Below are 22,271 nucleotides of genomic sequence, written 5' to 3'. Positions count from 1 at the left end.
AGATTGGATGCTACGGAGATGGAAAATGAGCAATTTTGGAATCAATCTTCCTAGTCCTATGCACCCCTTTATCAACCATCATATCATCAGGCTACCTTTCAGCATCAGTATCAGCCACAACAGATCTCTCAAAGTTATGCACCTTCAGGATTTCAATCTAATGCAACACCTGCTCCACAAGAGAAGTCTCTTGAGGATGCTCTTCACTAGTTCATGCAGATTCAAGTCACAACTAATAATCAGTACACTTAGACCATAAATGAATTGTAGGACACCATTAATAAGATAAACATGCAATTGAATATCTTAGAAAAAAAGGAATTTCCCGTAGAACCTCAGCCTAATCCTCAAGAATACCAGCACCAACAACAACAAATACATAATGTTTCTCTTGAGACTATGGAGGCCGTTATTGTTTCGAGAACTAGAAAAAAATTTTGCCAACCTGAGATACTTATCGACAAACCAACAGTTGTCTTGATACTTGAAGTCACAACTGAGATAGATGAGGTTAAAGAAAAATCAGAGGAAGCGAGTTCAGAATTGAAGAAGTGGTAATTCACTAAGTAAATCATAAGTCGTATGGAAGTCCAATTTCTTTCTTATTATGGGCAAAACTAGCAAAATAAATTCATATAGTCATTTTATTTTAATTTTATAGACAAAATAAATGATTTAATTGAAATTAATTCTGAAAATATTTTGATAATCTGTTGTTAAAATAAATCAAAATTATAAAATATAAATTTAAATTTGTTAAAAATAATTAAAATTCATCACAGAAATTAAAAAATTAGTAAATTTTTTTTTTTAATATACAAAATCATAGAAAATGGAAAATGGAAAATGGAAAATGGAAAACAGAAAAGAGAAACTATACGAAACAGCCGACTACAGTCCCACTTCTCTCGGGTGAGTTGTGGGGTAACTGACTGGGGTTTGGGTTGAGCTTGCAAATGATCCGCGAGCTATCGGAGCTGTGGGGGTCGCGGACCTGCTCTCACTCGATATGCGTTTAGGGTGGCGTTAACTCGGAGCTGTCGGCCGGAGCAGCTCTCACCTCTCACTCCCAGCTCAGGTACAACCTCTCTCTCTCTCTTTCTCTCTCTCTCTCTCTCTCTCTCTCTTAGACCTGCTCAAGCTGCTCTCACTCGGCGGCATCAACATGTTCTACCGTGAAATTTCATTCCCAGGATATTATGTATATAACCGAATTAGGGCATTTCAATTTGTGATCAACATTTTTTTCTTTTTTAAATTTCAGTTCCACGAATTCCATCAGCATAGTTTCAGATAGTCATGTATGGGTACGTGTGTGTATGATGATACGTTTGTTTTTGTATATATATATATATATATATATATATATATATATATATACCATTTGATGGCAAAAGTTACCTTGCGAAAGTTTACTTACCCCTAGTTCAGGAGCTTAGGCTTATGACATTGGATTGGAATTTATGTGGATTTGGATAAAATGCTATTTAGAATTTTATATATATATATATATATATATATATATATATTTCTAAATCCACACACGTCCAAATCTGAGGCATGAAATCCATACTCCTAAACACATCCTTATTGAATTTTGGTGGGGTGGTAGGAGAAAAAAGAATGTGTGCGCGAAAAGACAGAAAGGAGGGAAAAAAAGAGCAAAATGAATCCAAATGATTTTGGCAAAGAAATGGAATACTTAGAACATTTTAGGAATTTTTTAGAATTAACAGAGTTTAATTAAATTTTTGTTGAAAAATGAAGAATATCATTTTTAGTATTTTTATTTGAATTTTTCAATGGGGAGGTAGTAAATTTGATTTTTTTGAATTTTCCTTGCAAATGAGGTCATTATTGTTGGTTTTGTTAGAAAGGAAATATTTAGGGGGAAAAAAAAAAAGAAACAAATTGTGTGGTAAGGGGCATCAAAATGCCCACTTTGAGAAATTTTTGCTAGAAATGAAACTATTTTGAAGGAAAATAGATATTTTCATTGTTTTCCCATTCTTTGGATAAAGGGACATTTTTAAAGCAATTTTTGGATATTGCGCTATACTTGCCTAGAACATAGAAGATTTATAAGAAAATGCTATGGGACTTTGAACAAAAACAAGAATATTCTGCAAGCCAGTCTAAACAACGAGATTAAGAGAGAATGAGGGCACTAAGGGTGAGTTTGGCTTCCCTCTTTTTTTGGTAAACATCTTTTTCAACTTTTAAAAAGCCAACTTTTAGTGTTTTTTGGGGAACTTTTGAAAGCTATGAATTTGAAGCTTTTAAAAGCTAAAAAAACTGGCATTTTTTTTTCTTATCAATGGGGAGACAGTCGATTCATCTTCCTGAACCCAAATTTCTTTTCATTTTTCGTCGCTCATCTTTGATTGAAAAAAGCGTTCAGATTTGCCTGAGCCTGTCAAATAGATCTGGCCCGCCTTAGACCACTGCACGGTTATTTCCATCCAGTTTCTCTGTTGCAATATGTGGCAATGAACAAGGAAACATACTTTTGGGATTCATGGATTCCATCCCAACATTCGCAACCTAGTCTACTGGAACAAATCACGTACACACAACAAACAAGATAAAAAACTGGAACGAATAAAAAATACAGCAAGACAGCACTGTTTCAGGCCCCAATGGACTCATTTATCATTAACAAACAGCTTCCAGAAGAACCACAACCATTTCCGGAGTGCTGTGGATGAACTGCTAAAAAGGTGGGATCTTTGAACAAAATCCACCACCAAAAACTCGATAATATGGTTTATGCAGGGATTTGAACAATATAGGACCAATTAGGGCCAAAAACATGGCTGAATGGGGCCTCATGTGCCAGCTCATGGAGGGCACTGCCAGGCTTTGATTGGTGCGTGAGGGAGTCTCCAGTGATGAGGTTTTGAGGATGGGTAGATTGATAGTGTGTGGCTGGCTGTGAAGTTGGTTTTGCAAAAACTATAGGGATTCCTAGGGTTCTGAATTGGCAGTGGTGCCTGGGATTTTCTGATGACTGCTGAAGTTTTCAGGACTTTTCTTTCATGGACAACCTTCCTACAGCGCTAGACATGCGTTGGGTTATTAGGTTTAAGGTTTGGTTTGGCGGTGGCTGCTTTTATTTAAGGTTGGACCATGCTTTGATACCATGTTAAAATATTGTATAAATTGGAAGACCTAATCTCTCTCTCTATTTATAACGTATGCGAGCTACATATTGATCATAATACCATTACTAAGTCATGCTTACTAACACAGCAATAATGCTAGATTATCAGTAGCAATCACCGTCATCATATAATTATAATAACAATAATAATAGTAATTATTATTAAGATTATTATTATTTATTTTATTGAATTAATGTTGTTCATAGAAATTATGGGTGGGTTAGTGAGTAATAAATGTGCATTTAGATGATTGAACTTGCTATTAGAACTGCATGCAAGCAGTTTGATCTTTGGACCCAGTTACGGCATAAGCACTTGACTGCTCCTGTGGAATATACTTTGCTTCAGGTTTGCGCTTCCGTACATCAGAAAAAAAGAAATAGGATTATATATATATATATTTATTAAGATTATTATTTTATTTATTGAATTAATGTTTTTAGAGAAATTATGGATGGGTTAGTGAGTGCTAACTGCTAAGTATGCATTTAGATGATTAAACTTACTATTAGTACTGCAGGCAAGCTGTTTGATCTTTGGACCCAGTTACAGCATAAGCACTTGATCCCTCCAGTGGAAGATACTTCGCTTCAGGTTTCTGGAGATTTTATTGCTAGTGACTAGTGCTGTAGGACTTTGTGCAGCTATGGCACATTGTTGCTCAAATTAGGTGGAAATGACCCATTTTCTGTGTCTAGAATTAATCCAGTTATCAGTCAGAAATTCTTCATGGGATTTGCTGAGTTGGAAGAGCAAAAACTGAAGAAGGAGATGCCAGTTTTGAATTCAAGATAGGCAACTTGGAGCTCATTTGACCTTGTTGGCTGCGGTGATCAAAGGCCTAATCGGTAACAACCTCTTTGGAGAGTAGTGTCTTAACAGTTAGTTCACAAGGGAAAGCAGCTGCAAACATGTCCTCATTTTTGGCTAACTGGAGTAAGAATCTTAAGCAACATGGAGTTATTCTTGTCTTTAGCTCCATATATTTATTACATTTCATCCAATTTCAACTCATGGTGCATAATTGAAATGATAAAACATGCATCTGAGATCTTTATACAGCACGAGGAATACCCCAGCCCTATCCCGCAACTCTGGTAGCTACCAAATTTGTCTTTGGAGCCCCAAAATGAACTGGTTTGTACCAAAAAATTCTTGAGTAATGAGGAAAAATACTTACATCCCAGGATTATGATACGTTTGCTGAAGATGACTCAAGCTGCAGGTGAATATTCCTGAATTGTTGCTGCTAGCTCATTCCAGTATTCTTCTGCCATCCTGCAAGAGCTATACAAGAAAATAATCTAATGGAAATGCATCAAGAGATTCACATGGTAAAGGACACCTATATGAGGCAATCCTCCATGCTGATCTCCTACTAGGCATAACTAAACAGGGCAATCAGGGATATTGCAATTGGAGAACAGGGTCTTGAGGGGTCCAGTGAAAGAAAAGAAAAAAGGACATCTGCGTAGGATACACTGTAAATCAACTAGCTCTTTGCTCCCATGAATTAAAGTCACGCGTGCCTGGAACATTGGGAATCAGATACATTCCTAACGAGTTAAAAACCTAGTAAGTAACAACCCTTTTGGGAGAGTAGCATCTTACATTTAGTTCACAAGGGAATGCAGCCGCAAGCATGGCCTTTTTTTATGGCTAGCTGGAGTGAGAATCATTAGCCCTGTGGAGTAATTCTCATTTTAGCCCCATAGAGTTACTATATTCCAGCCAATTTCAACTCATGGTGCATAATTGAAATGACAGACCATGCATCTGAGATGCACAATAAATACCCCAGCCCTATCTCCCACCTCTGGCAGCCACCAAATTTGTCTCTGGTGTCCCAAAAATGTACTTGTTTGTACCAAAAAATTCTAGATTAACAAGGAAAAATACAGACATCCCAGGATTATGAAGTGTTGGCTGGAGATGACTCAAGCTGCAGGAGAATATTCCTGAATATCTGCTGCTAGCTCATTCCAATCTTCTACTGCCATCCTGCAAAAGGCACACAAAACAGCTCACTACAAATAATAGAGAAAAAATAATCTAATGGAAATGCATAATTCACATGGTGAAAGACCCATGAGAGGCAATCCTCCATGCTGATCCCTTAGTAGGCATAGCCAAACAGGGTCAATCAGGGATAGTGGAATTGGAGATTAGGGTCTTGAGGGGTCCAGTGAAATGAAAGAAAAAGGACATCTTAGATACACTGTAACTCAACTAGTTATTTGCCCCATGAATTGAAGTATTGCAGCTTGGAACGTTGCGAACCCATGATATTTTCCTAACAAGTTAAAAGCAATGCACAATTAGTGAACGGCACTGTTCATTGTGCCTGTGAATTATGATATGTACAATGACTGTGAACAGAACAGTTCACTGCTCACTTTTGCATAGTAGATTCAATAAATAAGCTTAATTAGCGTGACCAAAAGCCTTTTAGAAGTCCAATTTACTAAGACCTCCTCTTTTACCAGTTCCTATCAACCCATTCTCACGTTCTTTGGCAATAAAAATGCATTAAGGAGTTGCCTTTCTTATTATATAACAGCATGATAAATACCATACTGTTCACATATCACTCTTGCTTACGATATGTAACAAATAAGCCTAACTAGCATGATCAAAAGTCTTTTAAATCTCCACATATGCTAATTGTCCTTGAATGTTTTCTATGATTTTTTTTGGAGCAAAAACTTGCTCAAATCCTTACTGGGAATGAAGAATTTCTATCCAATCTAACTTTCCTGGAACATTATTGTGGTATGTACTCAAGAAGTATTGTTTCTTCTTTTTGGACTTCCTGGAATGAGGTTGTGAGGAAGGACTTAATAGCCCTTAAGCTAGCAGAGGACAATTCCTTTGATTGGGTGAATTGGTGGAAAAGGATTCAAGAATTCATGTAGACTACTTCACCTAGTGGAACTTAAGGCCTGCTTTTGTTGTATATTACAGCTAGAGTATAAGTTTTTGGTCAAATCTTGTAACATTCAGTTTGAATATTAAGAGATAATATTTTGGAGGTTTCGTCAAAAAAAAAGAAACAATTGAAACATACTACGCTATTTACCTTGTTTGACTTTTCAGTAGTCCTTGAGCAGAATCACTACAATCACCATGTCTTCCATCTCTTAGACAAATATACATGGGGCTGATGTGAATAAATAGATAATATATGTGGTGTGCGTGTGATGCCTTCATCACTGGTCTGACAATTGTTTTGAGCCATTTTGACTGATCCGGTGGCTTCACCTGGTTGATGGTTGGTCTTGGTTTCAAAAATATGCCTCTTGTTCATTTGACCCTCCACTAGTGAATTCTCCACCACCACCTCCACCTTCATGTTCATTGTGCGGCCTTTCTGAGTTTTCTTATACAATTGAGGATAAAAGGGCAGCCCGGTGCACAAAGCTTCCGCATATGCGGGGTCCGGGGAAACAGTGGAAAAACATTTGTCCAGTGTTATTTAGTTTAGGGTTTTGGTATGTTTTATGTAGGTGTAGTGGTTGTTTTGAGTTCAAATTTCTTTGAAACAGGGGAATATGGCGACAGAGTCATCAGAAGGAGAAGAAGAAGGAAAGCTGGTGGGGGGTAATCAACAGCTGGTGGTTGATGATGACCTGCGTGAGATGGCCAAGAAGGCTGCTTGGAGTGTTAGCTCATACAAGCCTGGCAACGGTGTCCTCTCTCTCCGAGATGACAACCTCGACACCTATTGGCAGTAACAGTTCTCACTCTCTCTCTCTCTCTCTCTCTCTCTCTACACACACACACACACACATACATATATTCTCAAACGGTTTGTGTGGTTTCAGATCAGATGGTGTGCAGCCTCATTTGGTTAATATTCAATTCCAAAAGAAAGTTAAGCTGCAGGTATGTATGCCATTTTTGGTAATTTTATTTTTTGTTTTGATATTTGCTTTAGAGCTGTCACGGGTTGATTGTTAATGATTTCTTGAAGCTAGTTGTCCTCTATGTGGATTTCAAGCTTGATGAGAGCTACACGCCTAGTAAGGTATCTATTCATGCTGGTGATGGCTTCCACAACTTGAAGGTGACACCTCAACCTTTATGCCTTGGTTTTTTTTTTTTTTTTTTTATAAGTACCTCCATTTGTTGGGCAATTATGTGTGTTGTGATTAAAATTGTCTTTGTTTCTCGTAAATCCACTTATATGTAATTTTCTCATATTTTATTGTTGCTAAAATTCAGTTTGCTTGGTTTAACCTGGTACATTCTTATAGGAAATAAAAACTGTGGAACTTGTCAAGCCAACTGGTTGGGTTTATATATCCTTATCGGGAAATGATCCTCGGTAGGCAATCAAATGTTTTACTTCTGTTATTGTTCTTTCAACTGCTTTAAAATTGATCTTCTTTGATGTGTTTTCTTTAACTTCTAAATTTTAAGATGTGAGCCATTTCCTCTTGTACTGTCACGCCCATGTGGAAATTCATTTATTGATGAACTCGAAGGCTGATAACACTGCTGGAGTTTGTAGTAAAACATTTGTAGAATGCAATTAGTGACAAACTTAAAATATGTGTAGTATTTTTCATCATATTAAACAAGTAGTCTCTGATTTTTCTTCAATGGCATTATTGAACAAGAGTGTTTTTTGTCCCCTCGTCCCTTTTTCTTTAACTGCAAAATAGTAAAGCTGGATTATTTTTGGAAATCACATGTTGATACTCTCCCTCCATATGTCAATTATGGAGGAGTCTGGAGCTAGTTCAATATCCGTCGAATGCAGAACATTCATGGAATGAAAATGGGATTGTGGTATAGAATATGCTTGAAGTTCCAGACAATATGTTAGGGGTATATTTATATAAATATACTAGTAAAAAATCTTTAATTACACTGGCATTTTTAAGAGAGTATATTGAGGTGTTTCTAAATCTAAAAGAGATTTTTTTTAAAGGAAATAGATTGATGATGACTTATAATAAAATGAGACTGTGATAATGCTCCTTTTCACTAAGAAAACTATCTCATATGTAAAATATTGAATTAAAACTTTGGATCTTTATATTTAGTGTTTTGGTAGGAAAATGTATCGTGTCTCTGAATGTACCAATTGACAGTTCCCAAGGGTTTCATGTTTGCATGGGATTAGAGTTTGTGGAGGGGTTTCTTGGTATGGGAGGAGAGCTTTGTTGTAGACAAGTAATAGATGTTCTAGAGAGAGCCAAGAGAGTAGAGCCAAGCAATTCCCGAGAAGCTTAAGCGTGTCGATCGTTGTAGGTGGAGGTATTTTGATGGCTGAAGGAATTCCTTGAACTAGTGGGAATCCAAAGTGGGGGAGAGAGAGAGAGAGAGAGAGGGAGAAGGTGTCAATTTTCAATAATAGACTGACACGTCATGCCTCAATTAATGAAAAGATATATTATTTGAGTGAATCTAGAAATGACAAATGGTTTGGGCGAGAATAAATAAAAAAAGGAACATCTGTTGAATGACATGCAGATGCTTGAGCAGCTTAAGAAAAGGGTAAGGGATAGGAGTTCACTTGATGGACCTTGACTCAAGCCCACCAAGCCAAAACTCTCTAGAACATCCCAACATTGGGATTGGCAGAGACCTCGCCATGTGTCTTTATGGTCAATCCTGGCACGCGCTGTCAATATTAGCCTCCTACAAGAATGCAAACATAATATAATTAATATTTAACTTGATTAATATGTTTATATGAGTTTGACATTGATCAAGTCAACAATCTAGCGCAAATTGGGAATTTTATGCATTTACATTTAGCCTCATGCACAAGAGTTACGCATTTACATTTAGCTCCCTGCACAAGGGTTTATTTAGGTGCTCAAAAGAAATTCTTGTGTATCGAAATTTGTTAAATGCGAATTTTTTTTTAGTAAAAGTGGGATAAATTTTGAATTTTCAAAATAAGATATGATAAAACTCTCAGAAGAAGTTCCTATGCACAAGATTATTACTAAGGCTTTAGCTAGTAGGTTGAGTGTGGTGCTTGTTAACACCATTTCTAGTGCCTAGAGTGCGTTTATTTTTGTTTTTGGAGGGGTGGGAGGCAAATAGTGGATGCCATTCTTGTGGCCAATGAGGTGGTAGAGGATTCTAGTACGTATAAGAAGAGGGGGTTTGTTTTTAAACTAGATTTTTAGAGAGCTTACTATAAAGTAAGTTTGCAAGAAAGGGTTTTCGTAAGCATTGGTGTCGTTGAATTAGGGGCTGTCTTTCTCACTTATAGTTCTCGATGATCATTAATGGTGAACCCAAATCATGGTTTAGCGCTTCTAGGGGCATAAGACAAGGTGACCCTTTATGCCGTTTTTTATTTGTTCTTGTAGCTGATGTGCTGAGTAGGATGGTGGATAAGGTTGTGGAGCCGGCTGGTTAGAGGCTTAAAAGTAGGGAAAGAGGGTGTGGTGGTGTTCCACCTCTAGTTGACCGATGATACCATTTTCTTCCTTGATGATCATAGTCCCTCTTTTAGAAGAATTTTGGGTATTCTCCAAATCTTTGAAAGGGTGTCTAGCCTCAAAATCAATATGGGGAAGTGTGGTTTAGTAGCTTTGAATATGCTCAAGGAGGGAGTTAGGGAGTGGGCTAGTGAAGTGGGGCGTGGCATTTTGGGTTGGCCATTGACATACTTAGCAGTTCCTTTAGGGGATGGGAATCCTAGAGTAGCCGAGTTTTAAAATCTAGTGGTGCAAAAGGTGATGAACAGGTTAGATGGGTGGAAGGGTGCTTTTTTTTTCCTTAGGGGGAAGAATTACGTTGATTCAAGCTTGTCTTTCTAGGATTCCACTTCATTTTGTATCTATTTTTAATATTCTGACGGGATTGCTAGTGAACTTGAGAAAATTATGAGAGACTTTCAGTGGTCTGGTGTGGAGGTTCATAGGGATCACATAGTTAGATAGAGACGGTGTCTTTAGACCTAAGGAGGGAGGGCTGGGTCTAGGTAAGTTGATGTCGAAAAACACCACCCTTTTAGCTAAATGGTTATGGCGCTTCTCTTTAGAAGAATCTTCCCTTTGGTGTAGAGTTATGCGAAGTAAGTTTGGGTTAGATGAGAATGGGTGGGATACCAATAGTAATTTAAGATGTTCTTTGGGGGAGTCCATGGAGGTCTATTGTCCTTCCTTTACCCCTCACACTAAAATTGTGGTCGGGAGAGGGTCACATACCTGCTTCTGGAAAGGCCTTCTAGAAGATCTTTTGTCTTCTTTCCTTTGTCTCTTACGATTGAGTGCTAAGCAATAGAGCCATATCTATTTTTGGTTGGGGATTTGAGTAATATTTTGGTTTCCTAGAATCTCCATTTTAGGAGACCCCTTAATGATAGGGAGATGGAGGAGTTGTCGTCTTATCTTTATTGAATGGAAGAAATCTTTCATCGGGAGGGGTGTTCGCTCTTGGTCCTTGGATCTGTTGGGATTTTATTCTTGCAGATCTTTTTTTTTGAATTCTTGATTTGCCCTAATTCTTCATCTATGCTTTTCCCCATAATATGGAAGACCAAGGCTCCTTAAAAAATTAAGGCTTTCACTTGGTTGGTTGTGCTTAATAAAATAAATACTAACAACTTGTTGCAAATTAGAAGACTTTTGAAGGCTCTTTCTCTTGATTTTTGTGTGCTTTGTTTCAAGGACTCTAAGACAGCTTCTCATCTCCTTTTACACTGATTTTTCTTGGAGGATTTGGAATAAGCTGTTTGGTATTATGGGGGAGAGTTGGGTATGCTCTGTATCGGTGGACGACTTATAAGCCATTTCTTTTACAGGTTTTGGTGGAAGGAAGGATAGGGCAGCCTTATGGAGGTGTGGTTTATTTGCATTTTTATGGGGGGATATATATGGAATGTAATGCACAACATTCTCTAGGAAACAATTAATTTGGAAGCTGGTTTGGGATACGATCTAGTATATAGCATCATTGTAGTGTGTTGATTTTGGGGTTTTGAGAGAAAATAGTTTCCAGGAGATTCAAAGAGATTGGAGGAATGTGTTGTTTTGTTGATTTTCTCCTTTTCTGTAGGTTTTACTTTTTCTAGTTTGTTCTGGATTTTATTTGGGACATGTCTCACTCTCCCTATTGTAAATTCTTCTCTCATTAATATTATTTTCTTTCATTGTAAAAAAAAGACCTTATGGTTTCTTAAAATGAGGTAGGGAAACCTACTCTTAGTTGGAGTATAAATTCCAGTCCAAGTCTTAACAGGAGAGGCTTCCAAAATTTTGCTTTCAATAATTTCACCTAAAAAGAGATAAGAGTGTAGGAAAGTTGAGAGAAAGGAGCGAGAAACATAGTAAAGATTGACTAGCCTTTGACTCCAAATCACGGTAAAAAAATTACTAAATTTTTTTTTGTGAGGTGAGTCTCATGGGAGTTGCTTGCACGGGTAGGTTTGGGAATCTTTTGGGAGTTGCGTGTGTGGGGAGGTCTTGGAGTCCCTCGAGAGGTGTGTGCTTAGTGAGTTTTGGAATTCACGTCGGAGTTACGTATGTGCAAGAAGTTTTGGGAGTCCTGTGGGAGTTACGCTTGTGTGAAGTTCTCAGAGTTTCGCATTAGTTACGAGCATGTTAGGAGTCTGGGAGACGCATGGAAGTTGCGTGCGCACGAGATGTTTTTTGTAATCTTGCAGGAGTTCTTGTGTGTGGAGGCTTCTAGGAGTCCCGTTGGAGTTGCTAGCATCCGGTGTGTTTAGGAGTCTTTTAGGAGTTGTGCATGCGTGGGGCAGAGAGTTTTGAGAGTCCTGCAGAAGTTGCATTCACACAAGAAGTTTTGAGAGTTCTGCGGGAGTTGCGTGTGTGTGAGGGAGTTCTGGGAGCCCTGCTTGAGTTGTGTGCACAAGAAGTTTTAGGAGTTTTGCAAGAGTTGCGAGCGCACGGGGAATCTGGGTGTCCCACAGGATTTGCATACGTGCAAAGAGTTATGGGAGTCCCGCGGAAATTGTGTGCGCATGGAGGAGTTCTAGGAGTCTTGTGAGAGTTGTGTGCATCGGGAGTTTGAAAGTGCCACGGGAGTTGTGTGTGTGCGAGGAGATTTAGAGTCTAATGGGAGTTGCATCTATGCGGGGAGTTTCGAAGTCTCATAGGATTTGCTTCACAAGGAGTTTGTGAGTCTTGTGGGAGTTGCATTTGCACGGACAATTCTGGAGTCATGCGAGAGTTGCCTGCTCGAGGGAAGGTCTGGGAGTCTCTCTAGGGAGTTGTGCGCAGAGAGATTTTTTTTTTTTTTCGGAGACTCAGTTTTATTTTTTTTTTCAAATCCACAAATTTTTTTTTCCAAAAAATAAGATGATAGGATTTTCTGAATTTTGAATTTTGAATTTTGAATTTTGAATTTTAGACTTTGAAATAATTGAAAAAAATTTGAATTTTCAAATGTGCAAGTGTTGTGGGGAATGTGCATGCGAGGAGTGTGGCTTACGTGGGTTTTGCGTGTGGGTAGTGCAAGTCCCCTCAGGGTGTGGGCAGGGTGACTGCAAGTCTTGCTAAGATTGCACACGGAGAGTGCGCATGTAAAAGGGATTATGCGTGCGTGGAGTATGCATGTGTTGTGGGGTTTGCATGCTGGGGAATTGTCTTTCTCCTTGTAGTTTTTTTTTTTTTGAAATCCGTATACTTTTTTAAGAAATCTGTGCAACATTTTTTTTGAAATTTGTACAATTTTTTGAAAAAATATAGACACAAGAAACTCTTTTAATACTTGGTATAAACTTAAAAGAACCAAAAAAATTAGGATAAAATGTAAAACCTTCGTAAGTATCTTTTTCTTTTGTTCCAATTGCTTGGATTAATATTTTTCTTTTCATCATGTAGAATTGTTGGATCTGTGGCATTCATGGAGATGCCACATTTGAAAGTTATCACACAATAATTTTGAAGAATCAATGACAATGGTTTTGCATGAGAGATCCCAACAAAAGAATTCTAACCCACATATCACATCCATAGTATGAAGTTTTCCATGCAAAGAAAGTTTCACATTTAGGAATCCACAACATGAGTCCATAAATATAGATGTAATAGAGATGATGCTTATGCTAGAGATCTTCAGAGAGAAATTGCTGGAGCCTCCTTAAATATCAACGGGAATTATGGGAGTGAAGATAATCATAGTGATGGAGAGAATGAAGGGAGAGAAGATGTTCTTAAGACATCTCAATATTGTTAGGATGGTCTCCTTGAAGTTTTTTGTCCCTTTTGGATTCTCCCAAATTGCGCCATTCCATTCCTAATTCCAGGAGTAATGGATTTACATGATCTTGGGAATTTTTTTAGCGCCTTGGGAGGATCTCATGTGTGTAGACTTTCATAGCTTTAGATTACACAGTAGCACATGAATTATTTGAACATCTTTATAACCTTGTAGGCAAGTCTGAGCAAGTGTCATATAAAGTGGAGAACTCTCATTTTGATGCTTTTGGATGTTTCTGGGAAAGTATTGTGCATGTCAAGCAATCTTGAGAGTTTGATGCTTCAGTTCAATATTATGTTCAGATAAAGAATTCTATAGATGCGCTGGGTTTAAACTGGATGTCATTGGGCAAGTCTAGTATATGCCTTAAAGTCCTTGGAGTTCTATGCTTCATGTTGATATTGTGGGTTTAGATGATATAATTCTATAGATTCGCCAGGTTTAAACTAGACATTTTTGATTCTTACTTGAAACAAGCTAGTAATACTATTGATCCTTGAGCAAACTTGTGTTAGGTAAAGCAACCTTTGACCCGATGATAGGGAGATGAAATCTCGACCTAACTCCAGGGTCTCTTGACCTACATTTGGATTCATCATCACATAATTAAAATTTTCAAGGAGGTTCTTTGTATCACTCCCAAGGATATATTGAACTTCTTACAGATATGTAGACTAAGGAGACAAACTTTGACCAGACATTGGGGAGATACAACCCCCACCCAATGTGTAAGAGGTTAGGTTTAGACCTAGTTGAACATCATATATATCATGGCAACATCAGGGTAATTATGTGACATTTTGATAGGTAGAGTACTGTTCTACCCAATCCTGGGGAGATGGAATCTCAACCTAGCTTTGGGGTTATCCTCTCTATCTACATTTGGAGTATTTGTCATGTGAATAAAATTTACTGAGGATCTTTGTATCATTTTCAGGGAGGATATTTCTTAATCTAGAGCCGAGGAGATAAATTCTCCACCCGACTCTAAGGAGATGGTTTCTTGACCTGGTTTTAAGGAGAGAGGATAACCCAGCTCTGGGATATTGACCTAGCTCTGGGGTGATTTTCTCTACTTACATTTGGAGTATATGTCATGTGATTAAAATTTTCTGAGGAGGATCTTTGTATCATTTTCAAGGAGGATATCTCTCAACCTAGAGCCAAGGAGATAAAATCTCCAGCCAACTCTAAAGAGATGGTTTCTTGACCTGGGTTTAAGGAGAGAAGCAGGTGACCCAACTTTGAGGAATCATTCTCTAAAACTTATGGTGTAAGAATTATGCCAATGCATCCTGTTGTAGTTGTTGAAGAACTATCAAAGTATATATCCCACTCTTGGCTCTTAGTTGCAATAAGTAGGGATTTTTTTTTTGTATAATACTCTAGGGATGGCATATGATTTGACCCCGTCATGTTGAGATGAAATTTGTGCTAAAACGTTTGCAAGGGCTTTAGATCTAATAGCTTTTAGGGGAGCAATAGTGATTTTATACTATTCAAGTAATAAAAACCATTTGACTATAGTTCTAGAAAGAATTGTCTTAGTGAGGAGATACTATATGGGATCAGATTTCATTACCAGGAGGAGCCTCTGAACTAGAAGATTGTGCCAAAGTTTCTAAGAGGCGAACACAAGTGACAAGCAATGCATTTCTACTATTGAGTCATCAACTTTACTCCCATGTATGAAACTGCTTAAATGATAAAGTAGGCATCGTACTCACCAACAAAAATTTTGATAGAAAGTCTTTGATTGGCATAGTCATTGTAGTCAGGCAACTTGGATGCAATTATCTCTGCATCCTCTGGAACCATCTTAGTTTGATTATATTCACAAAAGTCATCCATAAGGAGAACATCTCATGCCCTCGCTATTACAACTACCGAGTTATCAAATTAGGATGTGAGAAATCATCGTTAGGCCAAGCCTTTTTGATTTCTTTAAAACCCAAACGTAATTGAATTTGACTCTCTACCAGTATGTCTATCATTGTGGGATTTCTTCTTCAATTTTTCTTCCCTATTTTGGATGACATTCACACTGAGACCTCTCTTTCCAAAACAAGCATTGTCATTCCTTTTCCCTTGAATGGAGTTATTAGTCCTTTGAGCAACTTTCATCAGGGTGGTAAAGGATGACAGTTCCAAGTTCTCCATGCATACTTATTCGATAAACATCCCCTGGATGCAAACTTTCACAAGCTCTTGCTCCTTAATATTGTCTTGGATGTCTAACACGTACTACGGAGAACTTTCCACGTAGTCCATAGAATCTTCTTTAGACTTGTAATGTTCCCTCCCAAGATCCATCAAGTCATCTTCTCCTATGTGGAAAAGAATTTTTCACAAGAAAGGTGGCACATCTGACCCTTGGTTTTCACCAACCTTCATTTGAGATTACATACCATGCGTATGCCTTTTCAGTCAAGGATTTGGAAAATTCCTTTAACTTAAAGTCATCATCTAATCCATAGATGCTGCATGTCTCCACAAACTTCATCAAATGCTCCTTGGCATTACCAGACTTGCCATTAAAGGTCCTTAAACTTTAGGACTGGTGTAGTTTTGGGAATAGGGCTTGGAGACAATTCAATTTGTATAAGGAAAACTAAAGTTCATCTTTAAGATAAAAGTCTTCTGCTGATTCTTGTCTAGATCCTCTTTAGTGAATTAGGGAACAAAATTGGACAAGATGGGTGTTGAAGGAGTGAGGTTTGGTGGGGCATATGAAGTGGATCCTCCATGCCGAACTTGGGGAAGAGGTGTAGCAGTTGCATAAGGTATAATAAGGATTGTGTCTGAGAAACCACTGCAGGGTTGGAGGTAGAAGGATCTCTTGGAGTCGGTGGCATGTCTTCATCATGTCTCCCTGAAATAGGAGCATCAGTAGTCATTGTTTCTGCTTGGAGGTGAATTAGCAGGAGGGTTAAAGGCAGTCCCTTGATATTGTGATCCTGAGGTGGATGCAGAAATCATTTGATTGATTGTAGCAATGACTTGATCAATGAAAGAGATATATTATCTGAGTGAATCCAGCAATGACAAATGGTTCAGGTGAGAAGATATAAAAAAAGGAACACGTGTCATGAATGATAGGCAGATGCTTGAGCAACTAAAGAAAAGGCTAATAGGTAGGAACACACTTAGTGGACCCTGACTCGAGCCCACCAAATCAAAACTATCTAGGACATACTAAGATTGGGATTGGTACAGACCTTGCCATGTGCCTCTGGCCAATTCCGGTACATGCTGTCAATATTAACCCAGAGTAGTTGTATATATTTTATGAAATACATTTACCTTTACAGATAAAAAAAAGAAAAAGAATGCAAACAGAATGTAATAAATATTTAACTTAATTAGTATGTTTATATGAGTTTGACATTGATCAAGTCAACAATCTAGGGTAAAGTAGTAATTTTACGCATTTAGTGTCCAAAACCAAATAAATTGAGAACGCAACATTCCGATCCTACACATTCATCCTATGCCCCCCTCCCTCTGCCCCCAAAACAGTTATGCATTCACACTAGAAAAAACCAATATCACATTTTTCTGCAATTACAATAATTCCCAGTGATATCACATATTTCTTTGATGCATTTTACCATCATCTAGTCTTACCATCTAGTCTTAGTTCTGTACCTTGATTTGGGACTGGTGGAGACTTGATGGACGTAATAGATGCATTATATAGAGCAAAAAAGGACAATCAAAGTTGACTCCTTGTTTGGTCTTTTCGATATTCTGTCATAGCATTTTAAAAATGTCGATGACAATGATTACAGCTGAAAGAATAAAATCAAAGGGACAATGGATACTGTTATATGCTTTGGAACAACTGGATGTTGGAGAGTTGTTAATTAAGTTATGATTGGCTCGTGGAATGTCTATTTGTAAGAATAGAAGGGTGATGTAGTAAGGGCTTGGATAGCTTATAAGAAAAATTATGTTGTGATTATAAAGAGCAAATGATCATGAAATTTTTTTTATTGATCTATAACATTGTTATAGAATAGATGAGGAATTTGCTATCAAGAACAGAATAGATAAGAAATAACTATTCTCAAAAATTGACCACAGGAATTGGGAATTGCTTTGCCTATCTAATTCCATGCTAGATGGAATAATACAAGCTTTTTAAAATTATTGCATCCCTCTACAATGTTTTTTTTTTTTTTTCGGTTGCTTCCTGTCATTTCATTTTATTATTAGGAATAAGCATTCGGTGAACATGTAATGAGGACTTTACTCTGCCAAAAATGTCACGGCCAAATATTTGTTATAACTTTAAAAAAAGAAAAACAAAGACAGATTCATTTGTTACTCTTGTGCATGTACATGTTTGTTCACCAATTTTTTTTTCCTTATTTGTTTCAGGGAAACATTTGTGAACACTTTCATGTTGCAAATTGCGGTTTTGTCAAACCACCTCAATGGGAGGGATACGCATGTGCGCCAGATCAAAATTTATGGGCCCCGACTGTGCGTCCGAACCTTCGTATTTTTTCTAGCTTATTGCTTGCCCATGGCTAATTTTGCAGGCTAATTATCCTTTTCATCTGCTGTGTTGCAGGAACCCCATTCCGCATCAGCAATTTGAGTTCACTTCAAGAGAGTTCACCATGTACTCTTCGGTGAGATGAGGACGGTGAGACTGCTGTTAAACCAGGCAGGGGCGCAAGCAGAAGCACAGAGGACGTTCGTGCAACTTTGTAGCTGTGATTATCATTCATATCTTACCTAGATGTGGAGACAATCCAACTATACCTTACCTAGATGTGTAGACAATCAAACTAAGATGGTTTGATATATCAGGGTTATCTTTTTCTTTAAGTCGTTCCCGTGATCCTTGCCTTTTGTGAAAAGAAACATTTGAAGACTCTGTTTTTGGGCTGTAGTATATGTGGCGCGTGAGAGTGGTGGCCTAGTGTTAAAATTAAACAGCAGAGCCCTGTGGAAAACTAAATTTTTATTTTTACAACATTTGTATGAAATAAATTAACATAAAGAGTTTTGACACTTTTTTTTTTTTAATAAAGTAGTTTTATTTTTAATTTTAAATAATTATAAAAATATTACTTTGTTTTTAAATTTTTAAAATTTATATAGAAAAGTTAATAAACATTTATTTATTTGTTAAATTTATCATTTTTATTTTGCATATGGGAGCATCAAATTTGAATCTTGAACTTGAATTTATGTAAATTATGTATGTATAGTGTGTGTTTTTTTTTTAAAAACAAATATCACTTTAGATAAATTTTAAAAAATGAAAAAAACAAACTTGTCTTTTTAAGAATATTTTGAAATATAAAAAAAAAAAAAATAGTTCACATAATTAAACAAACTCTTTATCTTTTGCCTTTTGATAATGAAAAAAATTTTATAATTTTTTAAAAAACTAAAACTTAAAAAATGAAAAATGTTTTCCACTAATCAAGTAGGCTTCAACCTAATTCCTTAAAATACATGTGTCATAATTTGTCTTGTAGTATTGTGTTGTCTTCCAATGTGTTTTTTGAAAATTGTTAAGAGTTGGAGTACATGATTTATATATATATATATATATATATATATATATATATATATATATATATATATATTTTGGAAACTTGTAATATTTGATATACATGATTTCTAGAGATTATAAGATTATTTTATAAGTATATTATCTATGGATTCTTAGATATATACTATTTTTTATGTTCGATTTATTTTTAGAAATGATAATAAAATAATTTTCTATTTAGAAAATATCTTTAAGTGGGACAAGTGATATTTTACAAAAAGGAAAATGCTTGTACACAATATTCAGCACAAAATTTAGTGGATAAAATAAAATGCAAAAAAATTAAATAAGTCATGTCATTGAGAACATAATATAAAAAAAATCACTATATAATTTAGTACTTATTTTTCAAATAATAATAATAATAAGAAAATGCATTTCATCTATATGTATCAAGTTATGCTGTTTAATCATGTGTTGGTTGGTCTTGACGTATTTTTTTAAAACATTTAATATTATTTGAGCTTACAGAGTTTAAATTTAAAATTCACTAGTCAATATCAACTTTCATTCTAAAATTTTTATTTTATTTTAAACATATTTTTACACATCTACGCGAGAGAAATTTAACTCAATACTAAATATTCGGAATCTAGATACCTATCTTTTAAAAATTGGAATAAAAATGTCAATGGTGAAGAGTTTTGTGAGACTATGTACTATTTTTCAATATGAATTTTAACTGTAAAATAGGAGAGAAATGTCAATGAAGAATTTTGTGAGAATATATATAATTTTTCAAAATGGGATTTAACCGTAAAATATGAGCCAAATGTAAGGATACTTAGAAATAAATAAATTTTTTTTGAAATTGTTGGTTGAACCCATAAACCAAAACTACATAATGATTATGTGCTTTGACTTAGAAACTTTTATCTTAATTTTAAAAAATAATTGTATTATTATTTTTGTTGTTATACTACTTTACTCATCAGGGAATAATTAATATAGCAAGAGACATTCTCACTTATCTATCTATTTATATTTTAAAAATATCATACGTCTTGACTTAGAAACTTTTATTTTAATTTTAAAAAATAAATGTATTATTATTTTTGTTGTTATACTACTTTACTTAACAGCGAATAATTATTATAACTAGAGATATTTTCACTTACCTATCTATTTATATTTTAAAAATGATATTAAATGATAAATTTTTTAAAGGTTGAAAGATTCTATGAGAAAATGAGGAACAAAAAATGATTAAAAATCATGTAATATTCGTTATATAAATACAAATATAAAATGCTAGTAGAAACAAATGTAAAAACTCCACTTATTTTATAATATATCATACTACAAAAGGTAATTTTTTCTTCTTCTTTTCTATGGTCTTTAAATTTGGGTTCTATATGACAAGATCTGTCTTTAACAAGCTAGCAAACATTATATCTCTAAAATAACTTAAAATTTTCTTTTAAAAATCCTAATGTTGACTATTTGTCACACTAACACTATCAATAAATTTAGGTCTTGGACTTTGGTTTACACAAGCCACACCGAAACCATAGGTTAAGTTGATTACAATCTAACAAGTTAACTCAATCTTATTATAAAATGAGGTCATAAAAGAGCCTAATTCAAGTTTATTAAGTGAGTCCAACCAAGTCTACAACGGAGTGGCTCATGAGTCGAAATAAGTTGAAACCATTCGTATGTTCAATATCAAATTATTTATTAAACAAATCCCAAAGTTAGACTTGCGAATAACTCATTCTATGAGTGAATAAGGTTAAACAAGCTTTTACTGAACCATGTCTCAAACTCGAGCAGTTCAATTTGTTTGCAACTTTACACATGAATAACTCGTAACTTGAACCATTGACTCTATACCACTTGTTATAATCGAAGAGTACATACATGAGATAGCAAACAATAATACAAATTTAGCCCAAAATTAAGTGTAAGCTATTAAGTAAAATAAAATTGCTAGAATGCAAGAAAAGGTTTTCTTTACCAACTGTAAGTAGTCAAGGTAAAAAACATACAATTAATTCAAACAAAATCCTTCAAATGATACACACTCACTCATTTTTTTTTCTTTGAAATGTTCTAATTAATTAATACAGTACTTGACCGGAGAGGGCTCTCTCTCTCTCTCTCTCTCTCTCTCTATATATATATATATATAATTGAATTTATATCCTAAAGAACGAATTAACAAAGATTGATATAAAATTAATAGAAGGTACATACATCCAATATCGAAATCTTCATTCAATGAAAAAAATAATAAATTACGTACTAGAAAATTAGTAATAACAATAGTGGAGTACAAATAAAGAATAAACGAATATACAGTACAAATTTACCTATTAAAAGAAGAAAAGGAAAAAGGTGATTCATCCCATGATGAGATTAACAATATCAATGTTTCGCGCGCACATATATTAATCTAATTAGTCATCGGCCCACAGGAGTGCATCAAATTGGTCCAAGGGGGGCAGCTGCATGAGCAATCTATCAAATTCCCTGAAGGAGAAATCCCTCGTCAGACCCGAATAACTATGATTACCGGTAGTACTGCAGCGAAACCCATCAGCAATATTAGATGGAAGCCCGCCATCCGGCGGCATCTCTTTCCGGATTCCGGAGCCCGAGGGGGGTGCATGTGCAACTTCAGCTTCAACCTCATCGGCATGCTTACCGGTTAGCCTCTGAACCACGGACTTGAAGCTCAAAGCATCGGTTTCCACGTACTGGGTGCTGATAAACACCACCTTGGCTGCCCTTCTCGACATCAATCTTCGAGCAGAATCGAAACGGCGAAGCTTGGATATTGGTATATTGCGTTTGCGTCAAACAAGCTATATTATAATTTATAAGATATTGCCTGCGTTATGATATATATATATATATATATATATATATAGTATATATGTGTATATGTGTACGTGCGTAAAAAGGCAGATGTAGGTACGATGGGTTGACCGTTTTGAATTAGTCTAGAAAGTCTGAGAGTGGATTGGGTCATAGCACGCATTTGCGGAAAACATGAGAGCTCCATGCAAGTGACTTGAAATTACGGGATGGAGTACTACACATATATACCTCGATTCAACACCCACCTCAGGATTACCCCAATTACAAGTTCTTTTTCTTGATAGGAAAAACAATTCATTTGGAGTACCTTCGGTGATTGCGATTGCGTCAAACACTTCGTTCGACGGGTCACCGGCTGGCTTCATCGGCATGCGATGTTCCGCGAAGCACCTTATAAAACTCTCCCCCCTTCAGCCACCTGCCACGACGCCATCACTCCCACCGCATTTCCTATTCCAGAATCCACGCACCACGCACGGACCCGCATTCACTGCACCAGCAGTATCTGCCGT

The 22,271-nt window shown here is 36.2% G+C and overlaps 2 protein-coding genes across 2 annotated transcripts; one reads left to right on the top strand and one right to left on the bottom strand.

Moving 5' to 3' along the window:
* Positions 1-846: 846 nt before the first annotated feature.
* Positions 847-18,383, top strand: LOC131144525 (anaphase-promoting complex subunit 10). Its single transcript, XM_058093224.1, has 7 exons — positions 847-1,078; positions 6,710-6,894; positions 6,989-7,049; positions 7,138-7,230; positions 7,421-7,491; positions 17,742-17,846; positions 17,938-18,383. Exons 2-7 carry the CDS (start codon positions 6,716-6,718, stop codon positions 18,005-18,007), a joined length of 579 nt encoding a protein of 192 aa, XP_057949207.1. The 5' UTR covers positions 847-1,078; positions 6,710-6,715; the 3' UTR covers positions 18,008-18,383.
* Positions 18,384-21,093: 2,710 nt separating this feature from the next.
* LOC131145013 (VQ motif-containing protein 1-like) lies at positions 21,094-21,798 on the bottom strand. The gene has a single exon (XM_058094040.1). The coding sequence runs from the start codon at positions 21,675-21,677 to the stop codon at positions 21,336-21,338; it is 342 nt and encodes a 113-aa protein (XP_057950023.1). The 5' UTR covers positions 21,678-21,798; the 3' UTR covers positions 21,094-21,335.
* Between the last annotated feature and the right edge of the window lie 473 nt (positions 21,799-22,271).

Source organism: Malania oleifera, chromosome 12 (assembly GCF_029873635.1).
Source record: "Malania oleifera isolate guangnan ecotype guangnan chromosome 12, ASM2987363v1, whole genome shotgun sequence".
Lineage (NCBI taxonomy): Eukaryota > Viridiplantae > Streptophyta > Magnoliopsida > Santalales > Ximeniaceae > Malania > Malania oleifera.
Note: the sequence above shows the minus strand (reverse complement) of the source record. Positions and strands in the feature narration are given on the sequence as shown.